Raw genomic sequence first — 23,758 nt, forward strand, 5'->3', positions numbered from 1 at the left:
TGCTGAGCTACATTCTATCTGCTATTAATCAAGTGTCAAGGATCTTTAAAAATTTTTTAATGTGTAAATTATTAAAGTACCTATTTGTGTACCCTAAGGCTACATGGGATGTATTTCTGATACATTCTGGTAAGAAATTCCATTATATAAAACAGTGTTACTGCCATATTTATCAAAGCAGAATTTCTACCATTTCTATTTGGGTAGAAAGAAGATTTCAGTCTTAAATTAGGTGTAAATAAAATATGCTTTTTATTTTAAAAATTACAATTATTATTATTAGCAGAAGTTGTAGTAACTCCTACATTCATCTGGGGTGATTTATACCACCAGGACACCTAAGCCATCAAAGCTACAATTAATATACATACACACAGTTGGAGAATTTAGTGTGCTTTTTAAAAGTGTGAGAATGTATACTCAGTCTCAACAAGCAATTTCCAGGACTCTTCCTATGGTATATTGGCATATCTCCTTGCTGACAGCTAATATTAATATAAGCTTAATTTTTAAATAATTACTCCAAATTTCTTAAATGATCTATATCTACTTTCTGTTTAGACACATCAGATGCATTGTGATTTTTACTTGTTAGCGCCCAAAGTCCAAGGATTCTCTCTATTTAATTCACTTTATAGAGTGTAGTGCAAGCTGTAATTTATGATGATAATGGTGAGAATGATGAAGATGAAGGAGAAAGTGAGGCAGAGGATAAAGATAGTAATTTGTGTACATGCAAAGCACTGTGATTATTTTACAGCATAGCATTTAATCCTTACAACATTGCAACCAAGTGTTTGTATCTCTATTAAATATACTAGATAAGGAAATAGAGATTCAGGGAAACCAAGTCATACATTTCCTAAGTGGTGGGTCTGGGACTCAAGATCAGATGTCATAACATGAATGCCTATGTTCTTGCCACTGTATGTTTTGCACAGACAGTATTCAATTGCTAAACATTTTTAAAACTGAGCCCTGACTGTGTGTCTGCCTTGATGAGTGTATAGGGAGCACCCTTCAGTTCCAAAGTATCATGTGAAGATCTGCCTCAGCCCATCCTCATCTGTGACTTCAGCATGTATTCCAACAGCAGTTTATTTCATGTGGCCACAAAACTGGAAAAAAAAAAAAAGTTTTTGCCAAACTATTATGTGATCCAGAGCACATAATTCTCATTGACCATTCCCTCACAATGGAGCAATTAAGTTCAATTTTCCTTTGCAAGGCCCCACCCTTGATTCACAACTCTGTCCACCTCTGCTTTTTTCAGCCATTACATAAGCCAACACCTGTTTGTGTTGTCAGGAGTGTTTTCAGACTGAAGTCCACTGGTGTTTTTTTCTTTTGTGCCATAGAGTGAAAAATAACTAAACTCACTTTCCAGTGATTAACTTAAGGAAGTATTTCTTGTTGGAAATTTCTTAACTGAACTGCTTGACATAAATGTGGAGGGAGTCAGATCCTGCTAGAATATTTCTCTTTTACTCTTGGTTCTGCTTTGACAGTTTGAAGGATTAAGGGATAACAATAACAGTAGTTATTGTTATTATCAAGTCTTACTGTGTCTTTCTCACCATTCACTGTGTCCCTGTTGGAACAGATGCTGATGACTACATCTGTTGTGTTATTAAAACTAGATTTTTAAGTCAAAATGAGGATGTGTGTGCATCACCTCATTTTGAGTTTCCTTAATGTTTCCAACCATATTTTAGAAATAAATCCCCAATGCTTTTTTGCTAAGTGCATTTTCCTTTCAATTTTAAACCTATGTGTATTTTAAAGGTCATTTAATCCACATACTTCTAGTTTCTCTGGTCTTAAATCATCACTGTGTTATTTTTTATGTAAGAGGTACTTAATGTCTCAAGAAGCTTTCAGAGACCTTTAAAACCCAAAGACATTTTTTTTCCCTAAGACCAGAAGTTCTGCTTGTCGAAAGTAAACAAGCTTGTAGAAAATCAGGATCTCAGCCTGTTTCATAGTCCAAAAGTTCGACTTTCAGAGGGGCTGGAACTTGGCGAAATGCATGTTCCCATCCTTTGCTCTATCCTGTCTTTTTCCTCCTAGCTTAGGCCACAACACATGGAGACAGATCCTGCAGAAGACTCTCCTCAGTGACATCTGTCTGGAGGAGTGTCCTGGCAGTGGGCAACAGGATCTTCTCCCCCACCCCCACCCCCAGGGAAAGGAAAGGCTCAAAACCCCAAATAATAATAATCTCTTACAGATTTCAGGTTACCAAAAGTTAAAGAAAAGGATAATAGCAAAACAGCACTGCTGCATGTCTGAAAGAAGGCTACTGTAGTTCCCCACCCCCCACCCCGCCTTGGGGCATGTCTTTTTATGTCATTATGCAGATTATGCATACTAATTTAAATGTATTTCCATATTCTATTTAAAACTCTTTTTCTAAATATGTAGAATAAAATGAAATTAATTGATGGCAACAACTACATTTAAATTCTAATCTAAAACTCCTGATCACTGGAAGCACAGGCCAGTAGGGGGCGCCTACGGCAACAGTCCTGGCTCCTCTAGAACATTGTTCTGGATTGAGGAAAGTTTTTCCTGGGTTTAGGGAGACATAAAGATGTGCTGACAAAAACCCAGAGATGGTGGTTGAGATATTTGCGATAGAATTTTTACCCTGCTTCTTACTTGGTAGCCTTAGGCAAGTGACTTGAACAATCTGGGTGTCTTTTTCCTCATCTCAAAAGTAAGGAGCATTATGTTCTCTCCAGTTCATTCCAGGCTTAATATTTCATTTTTCTGTGACTCCAACATGACCTGTGCCCAAGAATGGGATTATCTGATGGTCAAAAACAAGGAAAGGCTTGGTAATTTGTTTACAATTAACTCATCCAGGAAAAGAAATAAAACATTTGGGGTAATCATTGAATGGTGGCAGAAAGTAAATCTCCCATCACTATTTTTAATACAGTTAATCTGAAGGTGTGACTGAAAAGCAGAAAGCAGTTTCATTTGTTGACGACCTGGGGACCATCATCTCCAAGAAGGACCCCAGATAGATTTAAAATAGAAAACAAATAAAAGAGCCTATATCCTGACCACATCAAGCATCACAATGATACAGGTCTTTCTGGGTCTTTTCCTCATTTTTTTCCTACTTCTTTAGAAATGTATGTTATGAATTATGATTATTGCGGTGGAGCCAAGTATTCACGGGCTCCAGCTAGATCTTTGTTTAGCAAGCATAAGCTCACTGCCAGCTGCAAATTGCAGCTGTCTGTCAGCATTTGTGAGGACAAACCGCTCCACTATCCCAGATCACTTAGCTGGAGACTGCATATTGTGTCCTCAGCTCTGCTCGGCCCACCCTTTGCATTCTCAATACCCTTCCTGTGGGGGAGGGTCTCAGCCTTTCGCGAGCACATTTTGGAGCAAATAACTGGAAGCTTATGTCAAAACGATGCTTCTCATAGAGAATCTCATCCCAGTAAAACTATTTTGTGAGAGACTGACTCTGGCCTGACATTTCCTGATCTCTGATGTCCTGAAAAAGGCATGGGAGGCTGCCACCCTAACAACCAACCGTTTTTTAAGGACAGAGTGACCCCTACAGAGAGTGCCAAGAGAATGGGCCCAAGGCCAGAAGCCTGTCTCAGAGCTGCGGAATGTGGGGGTGAGAAGGCCATGGCCAAGGGGCAAAGCCAGAGGAAGGACACAGTCCAGGGGGCTGAGTGCAGCCATTCTCCTGGGCTGTAGCATGGAGGAGCAGGAGGCAAGACTCAATGGAATCCTTATCTTGGGAGAATTCCTAGTCTCGAATGTTCAAGCAAATTTGGAACTGTGTCACTTAAGTAGGGAATTTGCAGAAAGATACATTTTGCTTGTGGAGCATTTGCCAGCCTTCTAAGCAAATTTTTTTTCTTTAAATTTCTAGGCATGCATAGAATGGGAGAGAAGCTGGCAGCACCACACCAGATTTAATTAAAGTATCTGTAAACTTAACCAAAGTCTTCCCTGTTTTATCATCAGAGTAACGTTTGTGAGTTCTGGGGATCATTTTTTAGAATGTTGGCAATTACAGGAATATTTTGAGAATTATCCCAAGAATCCAGGAATACTCTGTCTCCCCAGGCATCTGCATACAGTACACTCTGAGCTTCTTAGAGGGTAAAAACTAGGACTAAAGGGTCTTTAGACCCTGGAATGCTGCTCATACACTGCAGGAAACATGAGGTATGAACAGTCAGTACTTGGGGAAGGTATACTTTTAGATTTTGTTTAATAATAATTTCAAATGAAAACTAAATCTGGAATTCTTCCCACTCATGGGGGTATAATGAGAACTTCTCGTGGCTATATAAGAATGTTGTTTCAGGAAGAAATGTACCCTCTTGGGAAAAAAGGCACAATGCAAATTCAAATTAGTAATAAAACTGTACCGTGTGTAGCATATGACCAGAATTGGCCTAAGTCACTCATGGGAGAAAACATTCTAAGGCTTGGGAAAAGTCACATCCCTGGTGTGTGTGTGTGTGTGTATGTGTGTGTGTGTGTGTGTGTGTGTGTGTGTATAGAGCTGTGTATGTTTGTGGACAGGGGAGCAATGACCCAATATAAACAACACTTTCTTTCCCACAACTTAAACATACACACAATACTTAAAATAGTTTCATTCAAGGATAGAAGCCGTGAGAGTCACAGGATCATTAAACAATAGCAAAGCTCTGTTAGTCCGTGATCTTTCCATATTCAGGGGAACTGTTAAAAAAAAAAAAAAAAACAAGACTCTGCAAGAGATCAATATTTTCCAAAGGGATAGCAACTTATAGCACAAGAGTATTTGGATTGCTAAGTGCCTTCACTTCTCTCTGTGTTGCAGTTTGCTGCTTTGTTCGTTGTGAAGCCTTTTTGCTGGATGTGTTACATGCGATGAGCTTTGGTGTTATAATAAACAGAGAGGAAGGCTGCAATAATGTATTTCAGTTAGGAAGAAGCACTTGAAAGAAATTGGTTTTGCTATACACATGATGTGAACCAATCAATAGTGGTTTAGTCTGACAAGCACTGCCAATATCCATTGTCACAGTTCAGAAAGTCTTTAATGGATAGTTCTTCAAAACCCAATGATTTCAGCACGTGTTCAAAGTCTTGCAATACACTCTACCTGGCAGAAATTAATCACAGATAAACTTTTGGTGTTGTATGAAGTATTTTTTTAACAAAGAGCCAAAAAGCAGTTAATTAAAATGTATATATTAATATATATTTATCTTATAAATTAATATATATTTAATGTATGAAGCAGCTAAAGACTTACTCTAATAATACCAGGTACATAATAAATGCCCAGTAAATGTTGAAGAAATCAGAGGCACTGGGATGGAAGGTGAAAGTGCACTTTCATACCAGCTGCTCTATTTACTTACTGATTATTACAACTATGATTATGATATAGAGTAACTATCATAACCACCGTTCACAACAATTAGCTTTTATTGAATGCTTACCATGTTTTGTATATATCAGGACATTTAATTTTTGCAACAGTCCTTGGTAGGGATATTGCCAGTACCATTTAACAGATGAGAAAATAGAGGCAAAAAGAACTTATGTTGCTTAAATAAGATTCTGCCACTGTTAGGTGACAGCTGAAATTCAAAATCTGAAATTGGTAGTATTCAAAAGAGATAAAGAAAATGCATGAAAGAGACTGGAACACAAAGTTTTTGAAAAGGAACAGCATTAATGTTGAAAGGAGGCCACATATTAGTGGTTCTTATCTGCTTTCATGCTTAAATATTGATCCTAAACTCTTACTCCTATGAAGCAACTAGAAATAATAAAAGCAGACTCTGTGATTGGGATGGAGAAGAATAAGGTTCCTAATTGGGCTGAGAAAAGAGCTAAGGAGCTTATAAACATGAATGTATATGCTTATAATATAGTGGGCTAAGGGTTCAGTTCAGTTTAGTTCAGTCGCTCATTCGTGTCCGACTCTTTGCGACCCCATGAATCGCAGCACGCCAGGCCTCCCGGTCCATCACCAACTCCCGGAGTTCACTCAGACTCACGTCCATCGAGTCAGTGATGCCATCCAGCCATCTCATCTTCTGTCATCCCCTTCTCCTCCTGCCCCCAATCCCTCCCAGCATCAGAGTCTTTTCCAGTGAGTCAACTCTTCACATGAGGTGGCCAAAGTACTGGAGTTTCAGCTTTAGCATCATTCCTTCCAAAGAAATCCCAGGGCTGATCTCCTTACAGTCCAAGGGACTCTCAAGACTCTTCTCCAACACCGCAGTTCAAAAGCATCAATTCTTTGGCGCTCAGCTTTCTTGACAGTCCAACTCTCACATCCATATATGACCACTGGAAAAACCATAACCTTGACTAGACGGACCTTTGTTGGCAAAGTAATGTCTCTGCTTTTGAATATGCTATCTAGGTTGGTCATAACTTTCCTTCCAAGGAGTAAGCGTCTTTTAATTTCATGGCTGCAGTCACCATCTGTAGTGATTTTGGAGCCCACAAAAATAAAGTCTGACACTGTTTCCACTGTTTCCCCATCTATTTCCCATGAAGTGATGGGACCAGATGCCATGATCTTCGTTTTCTGTTGAGCTTTAAGCCAACTTTTCACTCTCCTCTTTCACTTTCATCAAGAGGCTTTTGAGTTCCTCTTCACTTTCTGCCATAAGGGTGGTGTCATCTGCATATCTGAGGTTATTGATATTTCTCCCAGTAATCTTACACCATCTGTTTTGAAAAAACAGTAGGGTGATGACAGTAATCAAGAACAAGAACTAAGAAACTGAGAGAGACGATTAGGTCACTAAAGCATTTTTGCTTAAAAGGAAGCCCCAGTCTGTACTCTGTATCTCTATTCCTATATTCATTCTTATCTTAATGCATTCAGCACCTGGAGCACAGTGAGTGGTTCTTGTGTTCACCTTCTTCCCAGTAGCTGAAGAGTTCAATTTGTGTTTATGGTGGTTGTGCTCTCTGCAGCCCAAAAGCCATCTGCGGTTGTTCTGACTGGCAGTACAGAGTAGTCACGTATCAACGCTGATGCTGTCCTGTGATTCACTAAACTCACCTAAAGCAACTCATCTTCCCTTTTAGGTCTAGAGTGACACGTGTCAAATTCCCTCAGTCATGTCCAACTCTGCGACGCCATGGACTGTAGACTGCCGGGTTCCTTTGTCCATGGAATTCTGCAGGCAAGAATGCTAGAGTGGATTGTCACTCCCTTTGCCAGAGGATCTTCCTGACCCAGGGATCAAACCTGGGTCTCCTGCATTGCAGTCAGATTCTTAACCATCTGAGCAACCTGGAGTAATTTTGTCAGAGTTCACCTGAAGCATATGATTTAAGACCTTAAGTTGAAAGCAACTGATTACAGTGGGAGGCTACTGCCACCTCTCTGTGTCCTTAGAACTTTGACAGCATTGCCAGACAGAGAGGCAGGCTGCATGGCGGGTTAGGCATTGCCAAGGGCCGGAAATCAGACAGCTCATATTTGATTTCCAGGTTAGCCACTGTTGCTTACTTGGCATAACCTCTCTGAACCTCAGATCACTAAGCAGCAGAGTCAAGAGCAGTAAGAGAACCTACCACATTGAATGATTATAAGGACTAAATGAAATAGAATATTCTTTCCTTGTCACACTAGTAACACTCTAAAAACAGTAATCCATGTGACTTTGGGATGATCAGATTGGCTTGTCAAAGTGGAAACTGAGATTGCTTTAAAAGAATCAATACTATATGGATTATAATATGTAATTGTATATATAATATTTAAATTGTGAGAAAAGTTAAATATATGTTTATTTATTTAACATTTCTCACAATCTAAATAAACACTTTATTCCACCACTTCCTCTTAAATATTGACTGCTTTGACTTAAGACATTTCTCAAACTACCAATGCCTGTACTATATATTTTTCTGCCCTGGTTCAAATTTTATGTTTTAAAAATTAGGGATACAGTATTGCATATTCTTGATCACACAGAGGACCAAGAGTTTAGAGATGAAAGAAAAATCTTCAGAGTTGTCATATATTTCTCCCCTCTACACCTGCTGAGAATACAGTATCTTTACACACATTTTTCACAAAGTACAAGTACATACATGGACACAATATACATAGTGATAGCAATCTCTATTTATGTCTTAAGGAGGGAAGATTTTATTGCCACTCATTCAATGCAAATGGGCTTTCCTGGTGGCTCAGTGGTAAAGAATCCACCAATGCAGGAGATGTGGGTTTGCTCTTTGGGTCAGGAAGATCCCTTGGAGAAGGAAAGGGCAACACGCTCCAGTATCCTTGCCTGGGAAATCCCATGGATGGAGGAACCTAGTGGGCTACAGTCCATGGCATTGCAAAAGAGCTGGACATGATTTAGCAAATAAACACCACCACCACTACCCAATGCAAATACTGCTAAGCGTGAGTCAGTATGTAAAATCAGTGTGGACATTATCCAGTACTGTTAAATATGAATATTATTTCCTTTTTCAACTTTACTTTTTTTTCCATAGAAATCTAAGTGGTAATTTCCTAGAATTTTGTCATACTGCTACCTCTATGGGGGGAATTGCCATGCGTACAATTATATTGCTTTGGTTTTTTTATTTTGTTCTCTTTTTGCGGACTGATGTTCACATTGACCTATGAGGCTCTTCCCATTTGATTTGACTGTGGCCTATTTTATGTCACTAGCCCATTCCTGTATTTAATATATAGAAAACATGGAAAACATGTTTCTACTTCATGGTGCCCTTTGTCTAGATTAATGCTCCATGCTATTTTTTCCTTTCTTTCTTAGTAATTTTGCTTTCAAAATCAGCTGCTGAGCTAAGGCAGCTGTGCAATCCCAAACTTTATAGGCAAATTTATCAAAGTTTTGAAATAGTTTTCAAGTGACAAAGTTTTATCAACACTATATCAAGCAATAAGAAGCCAAGATAAAATTTCTCATCAATAGAAGATATTTGATTATCTGAATCTTTAGATTTTATACTGTATCTGATTCTGTTTCAGAAAAAAACTGTCATTATGTATCTCTATACACACCATAGGTTTATTTATTTAGGTATATTTTCTCTTTCTTCTTTCCTTTTTTATTTGTAGTATTTCCACAACCTTTTGATGGAAAATCTTTTGCAACTCTCACTTATAGAAATAAACTAGACAGACTTACAGTTGAAAGAATATTATATTTGTGATGAAATTGCTCAGTGTTTGCAGTACAGTTTTGAAGTTGCCATCATCATCACAACCACCCTGAAAGTTATTAAGTAACTCAAAGTTATGCTAAATGCTATAAAAATAGTTTAAATATAACACCCTGACTCACACTACAGCAATGCATTATAAACTAGATACACCTAAGATATATGATCAGCAAAATAAAAATGTTAAGCCTATACATGAAAGTACTATGAAGAATTTATTATAATTACTAGAAAAATAACGGTATTTCCATATGGCCAAATGACAGGGCTATGACAGTAAACTGCCTGCTGTTTATTGACACTGAAAACATAAAAAAGTGGTTAGATCTGCCTACTTAAACTAGATAATTTAGCAAAAAAGTAAACATTTATATTGTATGAATTCTCATGAGTGGATAGCATAAATATTAATCATCAAAGAGAGAATGTTATCATACCCTTCTGTTTCCAACTGATTATTTTGTTTTTCTATAACATCTAAATGGGAATTAAGTGGTTAAAACACAGCACTGCTGTTAGAATGCCGTGTATTCCCTCTTCCAATTATTTCCAGATTTAATCCTGATTTGTGTTTCAAGTAAGTCACTTGAAGTTTCAATAACTTAGTTTCTCAAGTGGTTGAAATTATGACTTTTGTTTACACTGAGCTTGTGAAGAAAACAATATATTAAATGACCAACAGTACATTAAGCCCAAACTTACCCTTTCTGCCCACTCTGACACAGGGAGATATGTGCAAAGTGTTTTGAGCTGTAAAACCACACTGTGGAGAGAGCAAGCAGTATTTATTACAGCCTAATGAATTAGGATAAGAGGGTGTGCCCTGGAAAGGAATCAGGCAGGAGGCAGACAAGAAATTTAGTGAATTTTGTTTCCCAATTTTGGGTAAGGTGCTCTTGTTTTAGTAAGTTAGAAAGTGGTACAACAGGGAAATTCCAAATACAAGATCATAAGGAAAATATGAAAGGAGAAAAATCAGCGTTTTGTTTTGTGATCCACGTGATGGTTTGAGAAGTGTTTGGAAATCTTTGGGGGTGAAGAGTCTGATATAACCTGATTTTTTCATTTTTTTCTGGATTTCCCTCTCGGAACCCTGCAGTGTGATAAGATGATTGTACTAAGTGACTCCTGCCAGCTTTGCTCTGAACATCCCACTAGACTCTCCATGTGTTGGGAACTCCTAGCAGCTAATACAGCTATCTATCTACACCTATGTTGCTCCTTATGTAAACCCCCACCAAAAAAGTAACAACAAATACCCTAGAAAATTGTTTGAAACAGCATTTCTGAAGGGTAGTAACTCTACTTTCCTTTAGCAATATTTCTGAAATGTTAGCTCTCCCAGCATTTCCAAATTGAAAAAAAAATATATTAACAACATGTAAGTGTAACATGGGAATACCGCGAGAACAGGAGTTTGGCAGGAAAATGGGATATTTCAAAATAAGATCCACAACAAGACAAATTCTGGCAAATGCACAGTTCTGGATCATATTATCCAAATTGTTGGATTCTGGAAGATTTGAGAGGTTTTTTTTTTGTGTGGTTCCCATCACTTAATAGCATGGTAGTGGATGTTCATCATTCAAATTGCATTGCTTCCTCCTCCCATTACTAAAGTTGGAAAATAAATATACAAAAGGCATCCATTATAGTACAAAAAGCATTCTTTATAGTAAGCATTCCTACCTTGAGAGGTAGTTTTAACACCATAATGGCTGCGTCAGGTATAAAACTTGTGTTGGGATAATGCCATGTATTGATATCATATGTAATGATATTTATTGGAAATCATCTTGAAAAACTCAGGATCCTAACTATTCTCTAGTGTGAGCAGCTTTAACAGCAATTAAATCTCTCCACTGGTTAAGAAAGGTGCTTAAAACTAATGCCTTAGGTCTATGAGTGTGGAGACTTAAATTGCATATTGTTATTCAGAATTCTTAGGCTTTGAAAAATATTCTGTTTGTTTGGGCTTGAAAAAAAAGATCGCACATTGGTGGGGGAAAAAAAACGAGAGAGACAGGAAGCACAAAGGAAATAAAAAAATAAAAGTAAATTCTAAAATACCTGGAAAGTTAATCCAATTCAACTTAACTTTTCTTAGAGTTGAAAATATGTAGAATTAAGAGTGATTCCTCTGTAAATCAGATTAAATTCTTTGGAATTTAAATCTATATCTTTTTGGTTTATTTTTCAGTTTTTGAATAAAAATTTTAAATGGGAACGGAAAAAAACTGCTCATTGGCTTAACATAAATCTTTAAATTACAATACGCTTCACCCTCAAAAAGTAGTTGAATCTCTGAGGAAAAGGAAAAGGCTGAATTCTATTTTTCATAAATGATGGATTATTGTACCACACTGTGTATTTTCCAGTAAAGTGTCCTTTTATTTGTACTGTGTGATTACAAGTTTCTAAAAGTATGTGTGGGGTCACTTGGGTGCTGTGGGAAAGTGGAAGGAACTCTGTTCTGTTAAAATCAGTAGTGAAATCAGAAGCAAACTATGTCCTGATTACCATAGGCATGTGTTTAAATTTTGCTTTCCTTAATTGGTTATGTTGTATTTACTTAAAATGAACAATTTGGCAAGTTTTTCTCCCTTGACAACAGAAAAGCGTAAACTGTTTTATAAGTTTGGCTGTTAAAATCAGATTTGTAAACCGCAATATTCAAAGACTTTTTCTGCTGTTTACAGGGGTCCAGTGATGGACTTTGCTTTATAACCGTGTGCTTTTTTTACATTTTTGGTTTGTATTTACAGTGCTTTAAAGTTATTTGGTTAATTAAAAACTATGCCATATATTATAGTCATCTATTGACTTTAACTTTTGCATAACTCTTCTTAGAACAAAATGAGCAGAATGAATGATGGCAGAGGCCTGGCAATTTGACTTGTCATCTAAGGACGATTATTTATGGCATCAGGAAATGGAAGTTGACGCTCTAGTCTGTCTCCAGGAAAGTCATCATTAGAGGCAACTCTGGGTAGTTTGGCTGTGTTAAAAACTGTGTAATCATATCCAAGACTGCTAGTTTCTCAGAATGTATGAGAAGGAAACAAGCTAAAGCATCTTAAAGTATACTTGCATTTTTCTTGTAAAAACAGTGTACCTTACACACATTTCACACATGTGGAGCCAGATGGTGGTATTGAAAACAATATATATATATATATATATATATATAAAAACGTATATATGCACATATATACACATCTAATTAAGAGTACTATCACCAGAGTACCTGTTTCCAAAAATATATAACTTACTATATAATTACTTTCATGTGTATATGTGTTTTAATTTGCAAAGTACTTTTTAATCATATCATTTTTACTAGTCCCTAAATGGCAGAAAAAAATACCGTCATTGGCTCTGAATTTCCTGGCAGCCTGTCATGGAAAATGACGGGATTTTGACATGCGACTAGAAATAGAAAATAATACCTTTGGTAACCTGTGAAAATTTAGATTGTTTGTTCCATATCATTTCAAAAGCAGACTTTGAGACCCAAATTACTGAGGTAGGTTTCTCCTGAAGGATTCTCGTTCATTTAGCCCCCAGTACTAGAACCGAGGCCCTTGGGCCTTTGTTAACAACTGTCAGTTGGAGCAGATTATACATGACCAGACCCAAATGAAAGTTGATAGGCTAGAATGTAAGCACAGCATATTAAGATGCTCAAAATGACTCATCCAGTCATAAAATTTTGAGTCAGTTAATACCTGATATTCACGATCCTATAAGAGCAGTTGTGGCTAGCATGGGTTCTAATGGCTCTTGGTATTTCTCCAGAATGACCTGAGGTCAATTCCTCCACTAAGATCCCTTAGTCTCTTGTACTTCATACTCCTCACCATACTGTATTATTACTGTAGAGACCATATGCATTTTTATCCACAGCAGTTCCACAACACTACCATGCATGCATGTGGCCAGTTTGTATATTTTTTTAAGCATCTAGCAGCACTGTCCAGGAACATTTGAACCTAATTTAAAATCTTCTCATAGCCACATGTTTTTAAGAAACAAGAAATAAGTTTTAATAATATAGTTTAACAAAAATACCCAAACATTATTATTTCAACCTATGGCAAAAGCAGCATTGTAAGTAGTCAATAGCCCAGAGTGACTAGTGACTACTGAATTGGACAGTGCAGCTCTAAAGCACTGCTCCTCAGGCCATTTCAAGTTAAGATACACATACACACACAAAATGTAATAGATGATACATCAGATATATATGTTAAGTATATGTGTATATGTAATAAACTGTTATTCGCTCTTGTGTGTGACACAAAGAGTTGGACACAACTTTTTGTGACCCCATGGACTGTGGGCCACCAAGCTCCTCTGTCTATAGCGTTTTTCAGGCAAGAATATTCGAGTGGGTTGCCATTCCCTTCTCCGGGGAATCTTCCTGACTCAGGGATCAAACTCAGGTCTCCTGAATTAGCAGGTGGATTCTTTACTGTCTGAGCCACCAGGGAAGTCCATAGAGATAATATATGCTGCTTATAGAGAGATTTATTATTAAAATAAGACTTTTTTCACTTTTCACAGTTCCTTTACATTTTGTCAGTCCATGAGTAGCCCTTCCACCACCAATCAATGAAAATTTTCCCTTCAGTTGGGAATGATTCTCAACAGGGAATATGTCTCCTCCCTCTCCCCGCAGGAGACATTGGAAAATGTCTAGAGACATTTTTGATTGCCACAGTTTAGGAGAGGATGCTACTAGCATATTGTGGGTAGAGACCAAGGAGGCTTCTCCACACCCTTACTCTGCACCGACAGCCCCCTGAAAAAAGGAGTTGTCTGACCTCATATACCAGTAGTGCCAAAGCTGAGAACCTTCCTTTGAGGTAATAGAAGATATTATGATCTTTTAAGTGGCAAGTACTGTCTTAACTTAGCATTTAATAGTGTATAATCCCATGTGATAATTTAAATTTTTCACTTAATTTAAAATTAAAGCTCCACTCTATACTTAGCTAGGAGGAGGACAAGATGTCTTCCTCTCTTTTCCTTAGCCTTGCATTTCACCCTAACTCCCCATTTTGCTAACAAAAGTTTGTAACTACCTTGTGGTCAAAGCTAAAGGAAGGAGGTTGCAAAAATGTCCTTATTTGACCAGTTACAAGAAAGCTTCTCACACTAGGCCTGGCAGACTCTTTAAAGCAGACACTCTCCCTTAGGCACTTTCATGGGTTCCTTTGAGATCCCACTAGGAAAATTTGACTTCAAATCCTTTAATTCAAGCAATTTATTTTCTCCCAGCTCCAGTTCCCTCCTAAATCTCTCTCTTTTTATTCTGAGTTCCTCAGGAGGGGATAGAATGGCTCAAGTGTAGCTCCCCTACAGCTATCACTTAGTAAACTGTTTTGCACCCAATAGCAACATAAAATTTTTTAATTGATTAAAACCATTCTATTTTAAAAGACTAAGTGAGCTCCTGATACTTTTCGTTTTCCTTCACCTTCCATTTTTCACTTAGTTCAGTTCAGTCACTCAGTCATGTCCAACTCTTTGCAACCCCATGGACTACAGCACACCAGGCTTCCCTGTCCATGACCAACTCCCAGAGTAGATTCAAACTCATGTCCATTGAGTCAGTGATGCCATCCAACCATCTCATCCTCTATTGTCCCCTTCTCCTCCTGCCTTCAATCTTTCCCAGCATCAGGGTCTTTTCCAATGAGTCAGCTCTTCACATCAGGTGGTCAAAGTACTGGAGTTTCAGCTTTAGCATCAGTCCTTCCAATGAATATTCAGGACTGATTTCCTTTAGGATTGACTGGTTTGATCTTCTTGCAGTCCAAGGGACTTTCAAGAGTCTTCTCCAACACCACGGTTGAAAAGCATCAATTTTTCAGTGCTCAGCTTTCTTTATAGTCCAACTCTCACATCCATACATGACTACTAGAAAAACCATAGTTTTGACTAGACAGGCCTTTGTTGACAAAGTAATGTCTCTGCTTTTTAATGTGCTGTCTAGGTTGGTCATACCTTTCCTTCCAAGGAGTAAGTGTCTTTTAATTTCATGGCTGCAGTCACCATCTGCAGTGATTTTGGAGCCCCCCAAAATAAAATACTCCAATATATTAGAATACCAGATAAAGATCTTATTAGACTGGTCCCATGTCCCAACTTGACTTTGAACAAGTTACTTAACCTCTTTAATTTAGCTTCTTCATCATTTAAAATGAGTAGAATTAGTTTTGTTTGTTGTTCACTCTCTAAATTCATGTCCGACTCTGTGGCACCATGGACTGCAGCGTGCCAGGCTCCTCTTTCCAATACTTCAAAAGATCATTTTGTGATTTGATTCAGAAAATATTGATTAAACCTTTACTATGTGATGAACAATGTTGCAGTATTAGGGACACATTAGTGAACAGTGTTTATAAAAGTACATGAAATCCCTCCTTACACTGTAGTAGAATTAGGTTAAATCACATTATATGCTTAGGAGAGTTTCAAGCATATAGTAAGGTCTCAATACATTTTAGATATAGTCTTATTAACCCATTTGAATGATTGTGTATGTGCCTGCATGCTTAGTCACTAAGTTATGTCTGACTATTTGTGACACTATGGACTATCGCTTGCCAGGCTCCTCCATCCATGGAATTCTCCAGGCAAGAATACTGAAGTGGGTTGCCATTTCCTACTCCAGGGAATTTTCCTGACCAGGGATTAAACTTGTGTCTCTTGCATCTCTTGCATTGGCAAGTGGATTCGTTACCACTGAGCCACCTGGGAAGCTCTAATATTGAATGATCAGCTTATTCTGAAATGTGATTTGAGAGGAAAAGACCTCCATTTTCCTACTGAGGTGTCCCAAATCTTCACATGAAATCGGTAATTAGGTGAGGACAACGAAGGGCCCTGTTAAGATGAGTATCTCATGGCATAGAGACAATTCATTCCTATCATTTTACCAATTATGAATGATTTTGTTGTTTTGTTGCTGTTGTTCAGTTGCTAAGTCGTGTCTGACTCTTTGTGGCCCCATGAACTGCAGCATGCCCAGCTCCTCTGTCCTCCACTGTCTCCTGGTGTTTGCTCAAATCCATGTCCATTGAATTCATGATGCTATTAACCATCTCATCCTCTGCTGCCCCCTTCTCCTTTTGTCTTTGATCTTTCCCAGCATCAGGGTCTTTTCCAATGAATTGGCTACTCCCACCAGATGGTCAAAGTATTGGAGCTTCAACTTCAGCAACAGTCTTCCCAATGAATATTCAGGGTTGATGTCCTTTAGGATTGACTTGTTTGACCTCCTTGCAGTCCAAGGGGCTCTCAAGAGTCTTCTCCAGCACAATGATTAATGATAAGAATCATTATTAATAGTGAAAGTGAAAGTTGCTCAGTTGTGTCTGACTCTTTGCCACCCCGTGGACTATACAGTCCATGGAATTTTCCAGGCCAGACTGCTGGAGTGGGTAGCCTTTCCCTTCTCCAGGTGATCTTCCCAACCCAGGGATCAAACCCAGGTCTCCCACACTGCAGGCAGATTCTTTACCAGCTGAGCCACAAGGGAACCCCTGTTAATAATGTCATTAATAATAAGATAACTTGAAAATGTTTAGGCTCCATGCTAATGAAGGTACAGACCTTAAATGTTATGTTCATCATTGAATCCATATCCTTTAGCATAGGATATGATAATCAGTAGGCATTCAGCAAACATGTGTTTAGTAAATGAATTATTAATAGATACACACCTAACTTTCATGATAACAGTGAGGCTAGTAAAACTGAGATGGGGGACTGATGAAGACATGGCAAAAGTTTGAGTCAATATGAGTTACAGAATTTCACCTAGTGGTAATTTCACACAAATAAGAAGAGAAAGATGTATCTGCATTCTTTTTAAAAAATTGATGAATTAACTTAGCTGTGCCAGATCTTAGTGGGGCACAAGGGACCTTTGACCTTCATTGTGGCATGAAAAGTCCTTTAGTTGCAGCATTTGAACTCTTAACTGCATCCAGTTTCCTGACCAGGGATCAAACCCTGGACCCCGGCATTGGGAGCTCAGAGTCTTAGCCACTGGATGGCCAGGGGAATCTGAAATCTTAAAAATATCTGCTTTCTTAACTTGATAAAGAAGCTTGAAAAAATCATTAGGTATGCAGGACCTTTGAAAATGCCTAAATTTCCTACTGTTCAATTCAGTTCATTCAGTCACTCAGTCATGTCTGACTCTGCGACCCCATGGACTGCAGCACAGCAGGCTTCCCTGTCCATCACCAACTGCCGGAGTTGACTCAAACTCATGTCCATTGAGTCGGTGATGCCATCCAACCATCTCATCCTCTATTGTCCCCTTCTCCTCCTGCCTTCAATCTTTCCCAGCATCAGGGTCTTTTCCAATGAGTCAGTTCTTCACATCAGGTGGCCAAAATATTGGAATTTCAGCTTTAGCATCAGTCCTTCCAATGAATATTCAGGATTGATTTCCTTTAAGATTGATTGGTTTGATCTCCTTGCAGTCCAAAGGACTCTCAAGAGTCTTCTCCAACACCACAATTCAAAAGCATCGATTCTTCAGTGCTCAGCTTACTTTATAGTCCAACTCTCACATCCATACATGACTATTGGGAAAACCATAACTTTGACTAGACGGATCTTTGTCAGCAAAGTAATGTCTGTGCTTTTTAATATGCTCTCTAGGTTTGTCATTGCTTTTAATTGAAATTAACAAGAGCTTTTTTCTCTGCAAGTTAGATGAACTTTTCTATAATTTTGTGTACAGATACAGTTTGGTAGAGGGCTTCCCCCAGTGGCTCAGCATTAAGGAATCTACCTGCATCACAGGAAACATAGGAGATGCAGGTTCAGTCCCTGGATCAGGAACATCCCCTGGGGGAGGAAATGGCAACCCACTCCAGTATTCTTGCCTGGAGAATCCCAGGGACAGAGGAGCCTGGTGGGCTACAGTCCACAGGGTTGCAAAGAGTTGGACACGACTGACTAAACACACACACATACACAGGTGGAGCTATCCAAATAAGTTATCATGTTAACTATGAGGAAGTTAATGTGAAAATAAATTGTGAAAATATGGACCTAACCACATGTTCATTACATGATCATGTAGCAACAGAGCTAATATTTTTACATGGGCAAATTTTTACTCCTGTGCCCTGTCTAAACAGAAGGGCCTGAGCTATGAATTCAGGTAGTCATCCCATAACTAGCAGTTTTCTATTCATATTTGCATAAAGTAATAATCATAAAGGAAAAATTTACTGAAAGCCTCTGACTATTTTTTTTTTTAATCTCCAGTGTTCAGACTGCATCATAGTGCTTCTGATACAAGCGACAAAAACCGAGTTAAAAGCAGATTAAAGAAGTTTATTACCCGAAGACCTTCCCTGAAAACTCTGCAAGAAAAAGGACTTATTAAAGGTATAGAATATTTTATACTTTTACTGTAACAGTGATAAATGAATGTGCCTCTCTGTCAGTAGTTAGTTGGCTATAAAGGAGTTTTAGGAGATTTTATTCTTCTTAGGTTGCTTATTAAATGTTCTGCTCTATGACAAAAGGAAAAATAGCTCTCCAGAAAACTAATCCTGAGAAAATAAAGGTTGTATCATAAAATCATTGAAAAAATACCAGGTTTTGCCCTCAGAGGATCTGGGAGCCAAGAAGAAACATTCCAGTGGCCCATTAGAATGACCCCACATGCTGGAATAATCCTCGATGTACCTATTGCTCCAGAATATTTACTAACAGCATCCCTTCTCATTCTCAATTGAGTCTTTTTTTTTTTTTTTTTTTTTTTAAATTTTATTTTATTTTTAAACTTTACATAATTGTATTAGTTTTGCCAAATATCAAAATGAATCCGCCACAGGTACACATGTGTTGAATTGTATAATAAGTTATCTGATCACCTAGTCATAGTCTGAAGTAGGGCTAGGAAGAAAGTCTAAGATAAACTAGTGTCGTGAAAACTTACAGGTTTGAAAACTGGAGGACCCAGAACTCAATCTAAATTGAAATAAGCAGATATTTTGCAAATATGTGTAAAGTATATAAAATATCTTCCACCATTCCAACACCAGAATAGAAGAACACTCTGGCATGATACTGTAATTGGGACTCAGACTTCTAGTCTACCACTTACTAATATTGATGTTGAGCAAGTTGTTATCTCTGAGCCTCAGAGATGTTATCTCAGAGCCTCTTCTTTTAACTGGGGATACTTATACCCATCACGGAGAAGACTCTTAAACAAATGAGATAATCCATTTAAAGTATTTAACAGTGCTTCTGGAATATAAGTATTCAAAAAATGTCCTCTGCTATCACTAATATTATTATCATTCATTACTCTTGTTGTTACCAGATAGATGAAAGGATGGATGGACAGACAAAACCAGTGATGTAGATTTTTATGACTGGAAATCACCTTATAGATCACAGAGGCAAATGTATTATTTTCCTAAGAAAAAAATATATTAATCAAGTCCATTATTCTCCCTGGTTTTCAGATTTTCTAACCAATGGACACATTTTGAAAATTAAATACAAGAAAGAATTTGAAAATAGGCTAAAATAAAGTACTAAAATAAACTTTGAGAATGAAGTGGAAAGACATCCTTATAGAAGTCAAAAAGTGATTTATGATACAAATATTTCTCAGGAACAGGGCAAAGCAGATAGTATTTTCAGCACTACTTGGGATGAGAATTATTTCAGTAGTTTACAATAGCCATCTGACCTATTAACTTCAGTCTCTTTTTAAAATAGGTGAACATATCACAAAAATCATCTAGCATTTTGAACCAATTGTGAAAGGTTAAATTTTGTGAAGCATGAACATACCTATCACTAATAGAGTGGAAAATTCTTTAACATAAGCATTTGGAAGTAGAACTAGCACCTGCTTTAAATCAGTCTTAAGCTCAGACTTTTACTCTCTGAAATGTCCTTTTCAGTGGACAGCATTTGGTCTTCTACAGATTCAACTTCACATCATAATATTGCAGTACCTCCAGTTCTACCTTAGAATTTATCCCATGGATTATCATTTTCTTAGAAAAAAATCAGTAGCATGTTACCTGCTATCATGACAAAATATAAACCCAGATAAGCAGCCCAAACAATTACAGTCTGACAAACTCCAAATTTTTCATGACTGTAGCAAAATAAAACAGGCTTTAATTCAGTGGCATGGTCTGGCCCCAATCAAAATGCTAAAGAATTAAAAACCATAGTGCTCTAGAATTGGTCTCAGAAAACAGCAGAGAAACTGGATGCCTAATGCAGTTTTCATACTGATGTAATGGAACCACTGAACACACTCCGATGGTACATTTCCTATCTTAAAGCTCCATTGCATTTTCACCATAGTTGACCAATGAGTCAGAATTCATTAGTAAGGCTATGGAAAATCTATGTGAAATTCCAATTTGATAAGCTTCCCTTGTTGTCTTCAGTGGAATTTTCTTCCAAATACAGATCAAGTTATGCAAATGCACTCACTTCTTGGGCTTGTTTCAGTTTTAACTGTGAATTTTTTGTAAGGCTTCTGAGACTTTTTTTTTTTAACTGAATAGAAAGCATTAAACCAATTTTTAAAGATACCGACCCAGTCAAATTTAGTATGTTAAGTCCATTTTCTTAGCATATTTAAGGCAAAGACTTAGGCGAAAAAATGAAAACAATGTTTTTGATTGGCTGTGAAAAATCACACAAAATAAATCAATGATTAACACTGAAATGGTTAATTTCTCCAAGTAAAATGACTTAACTCTTTCTAGAGAAGAATTATTTAGAAAAAAGGGATAATGCCTTTAAATGTGTCCTGGAGTGTGTTTTCCCAAATTATATTAAATATATATTCAAATAATATATATTTAATATATTCTTTTGCATATGTTGAGTAAAGACCTCCATTACTGAGGTTCAGGAAAGCTGTACATGGTAGTTTGGGTCTTACAAGCGTGCTTCCTGATACCTAGGAGGGGTTTGGCAAGGCCACAGCCACTTTTCAAAGTGTTTACGCTTTTATGCAACATTCCCAACAGATTGAGAGGCCTAAGCTTTGAATTCAACCAGCGTTTATTGAGCCCCCACTGTGGGGCAGGAAAGGCTGTGTTTTATTGACTTTCAATGCCCAGCAGAACAATATTCACAAAGCACTTTAAGTGAAAAGAAAACTGTCACAATATCGCACAGTATAAACTCAGGCACAAACCCTTTCTTTAAAACTTGATTTTTGGACTCATGAAGACCCGGCCAATATGTGATTTCATTGGCTAGATTTTAGATAGGGAAGTAGCCTCTTAATGGGGCTGCATTTTCTAATTTCTTTAATATGACTAATGAAAAGGGTACCTTATGATGCCAAAAAGGGGCCAGCAGAAAATTCTGAATTATCACCCAATGAAAAGAAATAGTAATAGCTCAGGTGGGTGTCACAATCATTGTGCCACTGCAGTAGTAGCTTCTGAAAAGCCTTCAATTTCTCCAAGTGCTTTCACATTTGCCAAGGGAATGGCAAGAGCTTTTTAAATGTATGAGTTTATTACATTGAGCCACTCACGGAAAACAAAACTCCAATCAATGTAATATGTAAATTATAGGGAATAGGGTACACTTTAGGGTGGTAGGTATGTTTGTACATGTCCTCTCCTTGCTTTTGGAACTGAAGTAATTGCTCATTAGCATCAGCCAAACTACCTTATGTAATCTTTCAAATAGCAGCATTGACATCCAAGAACATAAAACACAGGCAATGCAATTTTTAGAAAAGATAATAATTGGTTGGATTTTTAGGAGCAACTAACATTTCCTTATGTCAAAATGATAAAGACTATTGTGTATTTTGAAAGTGGTTTCTTTCATCTTTGTATAGAAAAAACCATACTGGATGACATTAGTAGAAATTGAGAGCAATGTGGTAATACTTCTGTTTTTTAATGTTTGTTATAAGGGAAACAGCCAGTATAAGGATTAAATAGTATACCTCCAGGATTTATGATGAAAAGCAGTGTTTTCCTGCCTCGTGCTCATTTTCTTCCTTATAGGGACCATTTGGGGGGGTTTCTATTTGTAGTTCTCAAGGCTGCCTCTCTATCTTAGTTATTATTAATTGGGGTATAGATTTTTGTTAATATCTTTCTTATCTTTAATGTTTCAATATCTTTCTTTATAAATTTCAGACATTACTTCAGGTTTATTTTACAGTGAATCTGACAATTAAACTAGACTTCATCTACCTGTCTTTTTCTCTCCCAAATACTCAAATACAATTGGCCTTACTGTTACTATTGGCTTCATCTGAAATATCCAACATACTTAAACCTCTGTTTATTGTTCTGTTGACCATAGACAATTGAGACTTAATGCCTCCACTGACAAGATGACAAGCAAGGTGTCCTTTTCCCCTTTCATCTCCTCTACTTTTGCTGTTAAGTCTTTACTTCTACATCATGAAAAGTTGTTTCACAGCCGCAATCAAGAATTCTACCCTCATCCCATATATTTCAAATCTAAATGTGAAAGAAGTGATCAGTCATGTAATCATGTAGATATTACAAAATTTTTCACCAAGTAGTGTGCCAGATTGGATTAATTTATCCATAGGTCTGATACCAGGCTTTATTGGATGCACAAATTATAATGTTATTATTTTTAAAGCTTATGCTTCATCATTTGCTTATAATTGTGCTATTGTTTAGCTTGATACATTTTGGGATTGTGAATTTCTTGTACAGATGTTTATCTCCCAAAGTTTTCTTTTTCATTGCTTTCTGAGTTTTACATCCTCAAAGGATTTAGTCCTCTCTACTAAACATTTTATGTACCTTAGTCTGTGACTCCCTAGGTTTTACCCCAGAATATCTTCTAAAACCCTTCCATCATCCTACTCCATTTGTACTTTTGGTTGCTTTCCAGGTTTCACTTTGGTTGTTGTTATTTAGTTGCTAAGTAGTGTCCAACTGTTTGTGACCCCATAAACTGCAGCATGCCAGGCTCCCCTGTCCTTCACTATCTCCTGGAGCTTGCTCAAATTTATGTCCATTGAGTCGGTGACGCTATCTAACCATCTCATCCTCTCCTGCCCTCTTCTCCTTTTGCCTTCTATCTTTCCCAGCATCCGGATCTTTTTCAAGGAGTTGGCTCTTTGTATTAGGTGGTCAAAGTGTTGGAAATTCAGCTGCAGCATTAGTCTAGCAAATATTCAGGGTTGATTTCCTTTAGGATTGACTAGTTTGATCTTCTTGCAGTCCAAGGGACTCTCCAGAGGTTTCTCCAGCATCAGAATTCCAAATCATCAGTTGCTCAGCCTTCTTTTTGGTCCAACTCTCACATCCAACCATACATGACTACTGGAAAAACCAGAACTTTGACTATATGGACCTTTGTCAGCAAAGTGATGCCTCTGCTTTTTAATATGCTGTCTAGGTTTGTCATAGCTTTCCTTCCAAGAAGCAAGTATCTTAATCTCATGGCTGCAGTCACTATCTGCAGTGATTTTGGAGCCCAAGAAAGTAAAATCTTTCACTGCTTTCAC

The 23,758-nt window shown here is 37.5% G+C and overlaps 1 protein-coding gene across 1 annotated transcript in view; it reads left to right on the top strand.

The window, feature by feature from the left end:
* Window positions 1-23,758, top strand: part of ARHGAP15 (Rho GTPase activating protein 15) — a 698,771-nt gene that overhangs the window by 390,839 nt on the left and 284,174 nt on the right. Inside the window, exon 9 of the mRNA XM_070389876.1 lies at window positions 18,514-18,636. Within this exon, the coding sequence (XP_070245977.1) occupies window positions 18,514-18,636 (123 nt within the window). The remainder of the gene's footprint in view (window positions 1-18,513; window positions 18,637-23,758) is intronic.

Source organism: Bos mutus, chromosome 2 (genome assembly GCF_027580195.1).
Source record: "Bos mutus isolate GX-2022 chromosome 2, NWIPB_WYAK_1.1, whole genome shotgun sequence".
Lineage (NCBI taxonomy): Eukaryota > Metazoa > Chordata > Mammalia > Artiodactyla > Bovidae > Bos > Bos mutus.